The 12,212-nt window shown below is 41.7% G+C and overlaps 1 protein-coding gene across 1 annotated transcript in view; it reads left to right on the top strand.

Moving 5' to 3' along the window:
• Positions 1-254: 254 nt before the first annotated feature.
• ofcc1 (orofacial cleft 1 candidate 1) overlaps positions 255-12,212 on the top strand; it is a 117,197-nt gene continuing 105,239 nt past the window's right edge. The window contains exon 1 of the mRNA XM_070986664.1: positions 255-335. Coding sequence (XP_070842765.1) covers positions 255-335 — 81 coding nt within the window. The remainder of the gene's footprint in view (positions 336-12,212) is intronic.

The following is a 12,212-nucleotide window of genomic DNA, read 5'->3' as shown; positions in this document are numbered from 1 at the left end:
TTTTAGGCTCTCAGAGCATGGTGTTGGCGTGGACAGGTATTTTGACTTACATACACTGGTGAACATCGGTAACATATTTTATTTATGGTGCGTATGTAACGTAACATACAATGTACTTACTTTAACCCAAATGACAATCTTCTCCTGAACCTAACCAAGGTGTTTAGGTGCCTAAATGTTTACAAACTGCGACCGTTTCATGACATTAACCACACATTAGAGAGGCTTTCTGGCAGACAGGCTTTGTGGCAGCCATGGCTTTCTGGCAGGCATCTCATACTAAAGGGTACCTTGTGCGTCTGTATGACATGCCGAAGGGCGCCACAGGAACATCGGTAGTTGGCAACCAAGGAATGAAAATGGGATGGTATGTGCTATAGTGTGATGCTGCATAAAGGGAACATATAGCTTAAAAGCTCAAAAAATAGCCGACAGGGATTTACATACATCTTGTGTTTGTATCTCAATGTTCTCACCACATTTTCAGGCTTAACTTAATTACTAGTGTGGTATAGAGTAATAGATTATTAGGACATGTCTGCACAAAAAGTTGAATAAGATTGAATTACTTAAAGGGGTGCGTGATTTATTTTGACACTTGAGCAACTCAAACTATTACCTGCATGGCTACAGACATAAGATTAAATGAAGCATAAGCGTAAGGAATGGCATGTCAAGTAAGTGGCTGTTTTTGCATTCCAATAACCGGATATTAGAAGACATAGCTCATATTTTGAGAGTCTTTGACAACTCCCTGTGTCAGGATGAAACAAGACAATTTACAGTTCCTGACTTAACTGCTCTACTATATTCTGTTCAGGCGTGTGTGTGTGTGTGTGTGTGTGTGTGTGTGTGTGTGTGTGTGTGTGTGTGTGTGTGTGTGTGTGTGTGTGTGTTAGGTGGACAAACCAGACCTCTGTTAATCTCAAGAAACATCACTTCACCCAGGCAGAAAGCTACATCACAGTCTGGTGCTGTAGGTTTGGTGCTGCGATGGGTTCTGCTTGTTGAGACTGGCCAGAGACTGGGAACACTGAGACACCACTGGCAACTGGCAGCATTTACTAGATCACACACACACACACACACACATACGGGCACACTGTGGACTAACCAAGGGGCCAGTGTAGCAGTAGTGATGGCCAGTGTGCCAGTCTGAGCGTGAGTGTGTCTAATTCCCGGCTAATGTCGTCTACCCCCCAGGTCCACTGTCCTTGGCTGCCTGCCACTCTCTCAGTGCTCACTACACTCCTTTAAAAGCCTTTCAAGGAAAAAGACAGGGGCATAAAGCGAGATAAAAAACAGATGGAAAGAGAACAACAGAAGACCACTCTTTTTTTTTTTTCAACATAGATATGAGGCAGGTATACTATCTGAGCAATGTATGAGGGAATGGGTAATTTTGCTTTAGGAGGTGATTGCAGAAAAACAAGTGGTAGTTGAAAGGCAAGCAAAAAGGATCAAATATTTCTATACGTATGAGAAGCCAACAGCTGATATACTGTCTGTCTTAGCTGATACCCCCCCCCCCCACACACACACACACCTGCCCCATATGTAACCTGTAGGGACAGTTGCAACTGTCAAGCATGAGGTCAAACCTGAATTTTACCACCTCTGACCCTTAACCTTTGACCCTAACCGCTTTCATAACCCTCATAACATGTCACACTACACGATTAAAGAATCTTTCAGAAATCGCTTCATCTTGCTCTGCACCTATCTATGCATTTGCTTCTTCAAGCCGTTCGTAGGTTTCGCAGTGCCTATATACCCACATTTATATGAATGTGTGTGTATGTGTGCAATCAGATGTGTATACTACTAAAGGCCTTCAGGCCCTATGGCTTAGTGACATTGTGCTAGAGGCTTTCTCTTTTGAAACCTGATTCCTGGAGCAGAAGCTCACAGATAGTCGGGTTGGGTCAGCCTGGGGGCGTATCGCAGGCTACGGCAGGGTGAACCAACCAGTCAGGCCTGTGTGGCTTGTTGTTTTGTAGTGTTTTGCTGTGTGAGTGCCTGGCTCCTTGACTCCTAACTCCCCTTGCATATGCCCACTCCTCTGTCCTGAAGGAACATGCACACAAATGAGCTTGCAAACACATGCATATGCACAAGATATATCTGTTCACATATACTGTACAAACACACAATCCAGACGATATATTCTTTTCCTTGCATCTGGCTTGCTTGCATCCTGTGTTGGCGTTAACAAGACGGGTCCAGGAGCACACCTATCAAAGTGTGTCATCTACGGCACCCAAGGCCTTTTTGAATGTGTCGCTCTCCTCCCTCTTATTCTCTGGTTTTGTTCTCTCGAGGAATCCAGAATAAATATGCCCTCTAAACTATTTCAAACATATTGTCATCACATTCACCCCCCAGATATGCATTTCAAGCAAAGAACCACAGGCATTTTTTTAGGAGATGCCAAAACATAAATGCTGCGCTTCAGGTAATGGAATAAGAGGGATATATTTAGAGCAGCAACATCCACGGTGGAATTTTAACACTTGACTCATTCATTTTTTTCTCCATTTTCACTTAATTTGAATTTGTGTTATCTACTGTTTGGTGGCCCTAGGTTGCCTGAAAACACAGGCCATCTGCAAAGACAAGTATTTTTTTTTTGAAAGCGACAGGCTAATTTAACCATGATAAACACGTTTGGGGAAAACTGGAGCAAAGAAAATGCTTTTTTTTTTTTTAAGACTAAAGGTCAGATTCACACTCTTTGCTGTGTGAGATTTATTGAGAGAACTCTAAAGAGCAGTGTCAACATCACATAGTGCAATTTTGAAGTAATAATGTTCTGTTTTATGTCACAGTCAAACTAGTTACTGAAGTAAAGACCTAGTCTGACATGGGTGTTGACAGACCAAACAAACTATTCTGATTTAACTTTTAACAGTAAAGGTTGTACTCACGATGTGGATACTGCCCATGAGATATGTGGAATTATGATGAATCTGGAAAAAAATGCAATGATATCAAAATTCATCCACAATCATTATACTAACATCCCTGGGCATAAGTCATGTCTTGAAGATAAAATATTAGAGTGTTATATTTAAAGGTTAATGGCCATGGCTGTTCATGTGCATGTGCATGAGCATGTGCATGCGTGCTCTTGTGTGTGTGTGTGTGTGTGTGTGTGTGTGTGTGTGTGTGTGTGTGTATGAATTGAAGTGAATATGTGCAAATGTCTGCTGACGTGAACATATCAGGCAAGACAGATGAGGGTGACAGATGTGAGTGTATTCGTGCATGGGTGTGTGTGGGAGGAGGAGGGGGGGAATTCGTGTGTGCATGATGGAAAAATGTCGAATAGACATGGGAGCACAATGACTGCTCTTTGAGTTTCATCCTTCTCCCCATCACTGCCTTCATCCCTCCTTCCCCCCCCCACTTTCCTAAAGGCACAAACTCTGCCAGTTGTCACCTTAGAGTATTGCAGGCCCGGCTGAAGCACTCCACTCCTCGGGAGGAGAATGTCAGCCCAGGCTCGGGGCAGTTTTGACAAACAGAGTATATATTGATACATGATAAAGTATGCTAGAAATCACCCGACTGCTGAGGGCTACTATAGTTTTAATATCATCATTTGAATTAACAAGCATTCTGTGGAGAAATAATGAGCTTTCATTATTCAGAACATCATCCTTACCCCGGCGGAGACTCGCAGGGCTATTAGTGCTTGAGAACTTAATGAAAAGAAGATAAAGAAGGTTTGAGATAAAAGTTTGAATGGCCACACTCGGTAACCAGAGTTAAAATTTAATGCGGCCCCAGTGGATGACGGATGAGCTTCTTATCTGGGGCCTGGGGAACGGGTAGACAGGGGATCCACTTTTGAAGGTGCCATTCTGGGGAAGGTGAAGAATGTGCCCCCCTCCCTCTCTCTCTGACAGGCCCAGTGTGGTGTACCAACCCGGGTGGACCCCCCACCTCTCCACCCAACCCAACCCAAATATAGCTGTATGTCCCCCGCACTGAAAGAGCACTTTGAGATTTGGGACCAAAAACATTGTTGCTTTGCCAAAAATGATATCCCATTAAATTAACTTGGATTTGATTGCAAAATATGTCTGACTATCATTGTGCCCAAAGTTAAGTCTGCTTCACTTCCCCTCTATAAGCTACGGGTACAGTGTATTACATAATTAATGATTAGTTATCAACAAGAACAGATAATTGATGCCCACAGGAGTTGGTAGTTTAAGTGAAGACAGATCAGCAAAGGCTGTAAAAAAAAGTAAAATATATATATTTAAAAAAAAAAGAAGTAAAATCTTCTCATCTGTTCTATCTCATTTTTCACAACTACTATCTCATTAATACATGCAAGACTGCCTTAGGATAAATTCTCTTCATTCAGCCAACCCTGTGGTGACGCCTTTTCTCCAAAACAAGTATCGTGTGCTCCATTCCTTCAGTGTGCTTTGGCTGCAGTGCATTACATAACTGATGTTCACGAAGTTGTCAAGGCGTGGAAAACAAATGAAGCCCGAAATATTTTCGTTTTAGCTCAGCTAATAATAGTCCTGAGTGATCTTGCAAAGTGTGTTATTACAAATCTGACTAGTACCTAGAGGATGAACTGTTGATAGGGAAACATACAGATGCAACAGTGCAGTAGCCCACTTGTAAACACACAATGCACATTGAGAAATACACACACACACACACACACACACACACACACACACACAAGGAAAAAAAAAAAAAAAGACAGCAGCAACCACTCCTGGAGTCCCTCCGCTTGATGCTGTGTTTGTCCCAAGGGCCTTAAGGGAAGTATGTTTGCTTGCTGAACCATTGTGAAGTCTCCAACAGACATGTCTAGCTTGCTGCTGCGCTGTGCTGTGCTGTTCTCTGCTGGAGGAGATCTCTGTGAATGGGAGGGGAATGCATTGATTTGATGAATGAGTGCATATTTGTGGGAGTACTGGTGGCCAATGTGCAGTCTGGTGCGAGGAGTTATTTCTGTGGCTAGAACTTGACAACAAAGCCTTTAGCTCTAAGCGCAGACTGCAAGAATTACAGCTCAGTGAAAGGCTAGCACAGATGTTATTTTCTCACATTGTCTTTATCTCGAGGATAAGAGTCTCTTAGTGCGGCATCTCTAACAGTTTGGCATGCATTCAATGTTTCATGCATTGTGTTTTCATGTAAGTTTCTGAATGTATTAATGTAACTGTTGATTAAACATTAAGACATCATCTGCATAAAGACAAACCTTTTACACTTCCGTTGTTGGATCGCTGTTGGAGTGCTGAAGCTTAAGCAGCTGACACAAGCCTCAAATAAGGAAGTGAAAGTAAAACCAGTGTGTAACCCAGATGCAGAATTTGGATTTTACAGCATCTTCCCGTAAGCTCAAGTGTCTGAGCCCAAAGTATTTCAGGCTGTGTTTCCATTTAGCAGTGTGTTGCACCTTGTCCCATTCCCATACATCAAAACATTCACATATGCTGCCAATGTGCCTTTCAGTTTATAAAACTCTTCAGTTGACCAATATAATCTTTTTAAAATAACCAATTAATACTTCTACTAGGACAATAAAGTTTGACATCAAACCCAGGTGTTTTATGGAAAAAAATAAATATCATTTGAATCCATTTTGCTCCAGAACTTTTACTATTCGTAGCCATGATGTGGTTCCTACTTCAAAGAAACAGCTTAATTTTTTAAGTTCCCATAAAGGTTCCGTATCCACAATGGCAACTCCATTTATGGTGGCTATATAACTTTAATTAAACACACCCATGTGTCGGCTGGTACAAGCACTTAACACAGAATGGCAACAATATGACCTGGTAAAAGACATATGAGGGAGAAGTGGGAGGCTCGGACCTCTCTAGGGTTTCATGAGTTAGCTAGTACTTAAAGGTTAATGCTCGTCACATTTGGAATCCAAAGATGAAGAAGAAGTGGTTTGTGGTTTCCCTAAACAGCCAAGAATTTCTTTTTGTCAGGAAAACCAGTGAGTTTATGAAACCATATGTTATTCCAATGGTTTTTGGTTTTCCTAACACTGGAGCACTAAGAGCATTTAAAGTGTAATACCTAAACTTGAAAGGAAGATGATCAATGTAGGAATCCATGATTCTGAGGTGTTATGCTTTCACTGGAACAAGAAGAGTAACTAAGTTTGGCATGTATCTGAAATTTGGATCATGCAACTAGTATTTGTGACAATGAGCATTTCCCCCCAAATCTGATTGTCAACACCTGTTATACAGGTGACAACTGTATACTAAACTTTCACAGCCAGTGAGCCATTAACACATCACCAGTTACAACAATGGCCCTGGACTGCAGGGACTGCACAGTGTATTGACAGCATTATAATATATAACTTCTGTACATTTTGTCAAGAGTTCCTGGTATTCAGACGTTCATTAATACCTCCGAGTGCTGAAACATATCAAAGCCTCCTGTTATAAAACATTTTCACAAGGGTTAAATGTGACACAAAACAGCAGACTTGTATTAACCGTATTTAGTAATCTAAAGGAATTTATAGAGGGCACAATACTGCTACATTTACAGATTATCTCAGCCTCTTTAATTCAGTTCTATTGCATCATTTTTATGGGACGGGGCAGGGATAGCCGGAGGGTAAGGCTGGGGGATGGAGAGGAGCATGGTATAAGTCTTGTGCAAGTATTCGCATGCCCAGAAAGCAGGCAAGGATCATAAAAAATGGCTCACTAATCATTTCAATACAGCACCAAGGCAGGCAGGAGGATAGCTTCATGCACACAAGCACACACATGCATGACAACAGGTGTTATTCATGCAACGTGAAGGGCCACTGTGAGAACATGAGATAAGATTAAAGAGAAGAGTGAGGTGAAAGGAAGCCAAAGAGCAAGAAAGAGAATAAGTTCTGATCCATCAGAGAGCGGAAGACAAAGGAGAGTCTGAGAGACGGAGTGATGTAACAGCATCACACATCAGAGCCCGTCGAGAAGAAGGTGGTGTGTTTTTACAAGGTGAGTGTGCCTGAGACGTGGAGACACCTCATTTAGATAACTGGAGTAGTGAGCTGCTGTCATCTCAAGGGGAATCTTGCTCCTAATTTCCCCTGGAATCACAAACAGCTGTTGTTTAAACTAGATCACATCACTGTCACATGGCTGCAGGGGCCTGGAGTAGTAGCTCTGCCGCTACTCCCGACTGTCACCACCCGATAGCCATTTTTAACGCTGATCCCTTTCAGGTATTTTAATGTTCTCGCTGCCTCGTGAGACAGTGGGGGTGGAAAACGTTGCAAAGTGAAATCTGAGAATGAGAAATATGCATTTCTTTAATAAGCTCTGACCAGGAGTCCAAAAAAGGATAAGCCTGCAGTCCAAGGCCCGCTAATAAAGATGGGATCTGTTTTGTCTTCTCTATACTTTTTCCCTTTCCTTCCTAACCCGGCGTGTATGGGCCCCGTCTCTCTCCTTTCTTTCCCAGGATCCCACGCTCGTGCCATGTGTTGTTGCTGATCACAAACATATGGTTTAATTCATGCAGACGGCGGGCAGACATAACAGCAAACACGGTCAGAAACTGTGAGAGATTTTATTTTTTTGGAACCTTTTATCTCCATTCTTTTTTAATGATGAACCCAAAACTACTATTTTGTTACATGAAACACAAGTATAAAGTTACTACTCCACAGCATTTTAGCTGAAAAATACAACAGTGTGACTTGGGTAAGTCATGACGCAAGATATGAGGCATTCTTACTCCCCACAAAGGAATTTTATAGAGATTCCATTATACTAACTTTACACATTGCCTTAGCTGAGGTTGGGTAATTATAGTGAACACCTATCATACAGTCAATCCGCTTTTCTCCGCAGATGTTCACCAATCCCAGACAAGTAGTGAAAACATGCACTGAGAGTGATATTCAGACTGGTGCTCTACTTGGACAGGAAACAATCTAGTTTAGATGTTGTACAGATTGGAAACCCCTTTGAGGCAAATTTCTCAATTTTGATTCTGGGCCTTGCAAATAAAATGGACTTGACTTTTGCTGACTGCTGGAAAATAGCAAGGTTGTTTTTACCTGACAAAGATTATTACAAGGGCGGACTTTTTACAGCAACGGAGAATTTTACCTTAAGAGTAGAGGCAGAGTATTTTATTATGTATAATGATTAGTTATTTTATTATGTCTGAAAGGGCAAATTGTGGCTTTAAATCTGGTTTTGGCCCCAGAAATCTGATCTTGATGGTGGAAGGTTAATTTCCCAGGTTGGAACTTCAGATGAGAATTACAAAAAAAAAAAAAAAAGTAATCAGTGTCATTCTTTTATCGGGTCATAGAAAATGCAGTTACCTTACCTCAGTCATGTATCAGTAACCGTTCTAACAACTGTGTCCTCTAAACAATACTCCACATAATTAGGGTGTACTCCAGCTAGCCTAAAGGCTTTACTGGAAGCATGGCTTGTATTTACACATCTGACAGTTGAGAGAGAGCGAGACAGATGCAGAGAGACAGACAAAATGCAAGTTTGTGTGTGTGTGTGTGAGAGAGAGAGAGAGAGAGAGAGAGAGAGAGAGAGAGAGAAAGATGGCGGCGCCCTCAGAGTGATCCTCTGTACACCACGCTTCAGAAGACAGACACGAGTGTAAAGAAGCAGAAATGTAAATGAGCGCGTCCATCCATCCAAGGCCGCGCTCAAAGCTTTTACACGTGTGAACTTTAAATACCACCCACCCAGCTCTTTCCCACTGCCCCTATATCAGTCAGTGCCTGTCTTGAGAAAGGGCAGCGGGCTGAACTCTTTAGTCATTGATTATGTGATTATGCTGGCTTTGTGCGTAACTACGTCATTCTGCAGAGAGTCTCATGAGGAGATCTTTTCCAGCTCTGTGATGGACTGTGTGTGGGTTACTGTGAGTGGGCGTGTTCTCTCACATGTTTGTATGTATGATCAGCTGCTGTTCATTTCACCTAACTCATCAGTATTGTGAGACAGGATCACTGACTTTCATCCAGTTTTTCTGAAGCTACTGCGATGTGTTTTGTTCTGGCAACACGCCAGCTAATACCTTAAAAACTTACATATTCTCCGGGATTATTTTGGGAGCACAATTCTGTGTTTGAATCTCAACAAGTGAACTTAAAATACTGGTGTAGTGTGTTGCTCGTTCCCTCCCTATTGTGTGGGATCTCCCCGCTGTGCTGATCACAAAGTAAGAGACAAATCATCAGGTGAGTCAGAGGGAGCAGCATTCCTTCATCAGCAGTTCCACTGTGAGCCTGAGAGTTACCACACAGCTAGACCCACACACACACACACACACACACACACACACACACACACACACACACACACACACACACACACACACACACACACGCACACACACACACACACACACACACACACGCACACACTCTGCAGGTGTGCCATAAATTAAGTGCATGAGTAACTGTCTAGAAGAAGGAGAGAAAAAAAAGCAGTCCAAGAGACATAAAATGCCAGCACACACTCGTAAACAGATGTCTGAAGGTCTCCCTCACACATACTCTTCTACGTACTTATGCAGCAATGTTGTGTTTTTATGCATAATTGTGTTTGTTTGTGTGTGTGTGTGTGTCTGTACTGTAAAATTAGTAGTAGCATTATACAGGTTTATACAAAATATTGTGTCCCAGCCAGTGTTGTTTGGAAATTTGGTTAATACACTTATTGAGTTCTATTTTAAGACCACCCAGAATTGCATATAGTTTATGGCCTGTGTATATACAGCTTTAGGCCACTATTTTACTGTGAGACAACACAACTGGGGGGCTCGTTTCTTGCTAAAAACATAACAAATGTAACAGATAAGAGATATTTTTTCATACTGTCCCCCTTTTCATCATTTTGGTTTTTGAACCAGTAGCCTTACTCACCTGTTCGTTGCATGCAAAGAATGCTATTTGTGCACACTGATGGAGTTGAGAGCATGCATGCATGCATGCTCCATCGCATGACTTGACTCGCATGTTCTCAGAAGGCCTGTCTATGCCGGTGACACAGAAATAATTCAAAAATGGCTTCCCAGTTGCATTCACTGAGGAATGTGGCAGATGGCAGTGGCAACTTGACAGTCCGGTTCTGCGTCGGTGTGTGACGAGCCAGACCAAAAGGTCACAGACTTCAAAGCCTGGAAGCAGCTTCAAAACAGAGCTCCGCACCTCTGACAGCTACATAATATTTGTGCAAGTGTGTGTGTATACCTGAGTGCGTGTGTCTTTGTGAGTTATGAGAAGGGGAAATTTTGAATTGTGGGTTTTAATGAAAGCCTGCCAAGAGAAGTGTTGCTTTGTGTTGATGGGTCAACACTTTGATAATTATATGTTACTGTATGAGGGCCTGGTTAGCGAAGCAAAGTTGTGAGAGGAAGGATATATTCAACAGTGAGTTTTTCCTTCATGTGAGCAGTCTTTTTTTTTTTTTCAAAGTTGCTGCCCCAATTTTTGCATGTGCATATTTAATTTTGGAACAAAATTGAGAGTGTGGAAGACTGAGAGCTGTGCTGCACTTGACATCCAATGACCTACTGCAGGTTTGGCATGCTCTTGCTCCTGGGAAACTTGATTGAAAGACTCAAAGGAATGTGAATCTGTGAATGTGCGTGGGTTTGTATACGTAAATACTCATAGCTGCAGCCAAGGAAGCTATTCTTTACAGACGGATGCAATCGATACACAGACATCAGCACTGACTCGCTTTGTCTCAAAACTCTGCAAAGTCACATTTAACTTGGGCACTCACTTTATTTTTTTCGAGGACTCTGAGAAATTAATTTGTAAGCCTGACACAAATAAACAGCTCATGCATAAATATGCCCATAACTTTAAGACAAAAGGGGAACAGCTCTATCTTCGTTGGAAGGGGGGGATTTCTTTCCTTATCAAAGCAACACAGGGCAAGATTAAAGAGTCAAAATCCTCCCCACGTGTTTGTAGTGTGTGTGTATTCGCTCCTGCATGCCTGCCCCCGGACGTTCTCTCTCCTTCTCCTCCCTCCCTCTCGTCACTCTCCCTGTAGCATTAGGAGCTAGCTGCCAGGCTCTCCTCTTTAGCATCCATCCATCCCTCCATCCTTACCCCTGGAGGAGTCTGCATTAATCAGTCCTTTTCGAAAGGGGTCCTGCTGCAGTAGCTGTGTTTCCTCCCATTTGTTACCATGCAGATGTGGCCTACAGTGAAGTCACATCAATCCTTATACAGTGGAATTACACGGCCAATCAATAACATTCAATAACAACAGGCCATTTGCCCATCGGCCTGTCCACTCTTTCATCCCACCCACTGACAGTGGCCTCAAGTTTGTATGCGTACTGCATAGGTTATAGATTACAATGGGAAAATAACCAAAAGCACTCACAAAACGAAGCAAAACATTATTATTTTGTTATTGTTGGGTAATCAGAATCATCATGGATTTACTTCTTCTCAAGGAAAAAGCAATACAAAATGTTCATGTACAGTTCAATCTTCTCCCAATAATACAAGAAACAGTCATTTATCTGGAGAGGAAATGTAGTGGAGCGATGAAATCAGCAAAAATCAAAGAACCTGTGGAAAATCAACTCTGCCTGTATGCTTCTTTGTTTAACATAATAATACAAATTAAATATCAGAAAGGCAAATGACAACCTCAACATGAAAGGGTATTATCTGAAATTTCAACATGTTGATATAATTCTGATCAAATGTATGTACAACAATGGTTTAGTTAGAAAAATGTTTCCACCTGCCAGGATAATAAGATACACCATGGATTTTTCTGAAGAAATGCTCTCTTAGGTATACTGAAATGTTTGAAAAGCCAATTTCAGAAGCTTAAAATTGAGGCAGTAACCACCGAAAGTTAATAAAAAATATTTTAGACTGTGTTCTTAATATTCTGCTAGTGTTGCTTACCACAGCAACAGGTACAAACCAGATGAGTTTTGCTCCTCAGTAGTCAGTGACGTTGGAATATGTCAGCATGTAACTGAATAAATGTGTAGCTGTGTACATTTTGTCTTTTTATAGATAAATCCAGTATTGCAGCATTCATTGTTCAGCAGTTACAGTGCAGTGAAAAGATACAAACTGTGAAAGAGAAAAAGGTGTCAGTCCGTTCCTTGAATGTGGGATCTGAAAAATCAGAAATGATTTAAATCATGAAAATTAAGTGGCAGCCTGAGAATAGACAGAAAAA

The sequence above is a fragment of the Chaetodon trifascialis genome, chromosome 18 (assembly GCF_039877785.1).
Source record: "Chaetodon trifascialis isolate fChaTrf1 chromosome 18, fChaTrf1.hap1, whole genome shotgun sequence".
Taxonomy (NCBI): Eukaryota; Metazoa; Chordata; class Actinopteri; order Chaetodontiformes; family Chaetodontidae; genus Chaetodon; species Chaetodon trifascialis.
The sequence above is the reverse complement of the archived record's forward strand: the minus strand, read 5'-3'. Positions and strand labels throughout refer to the sequence as shown.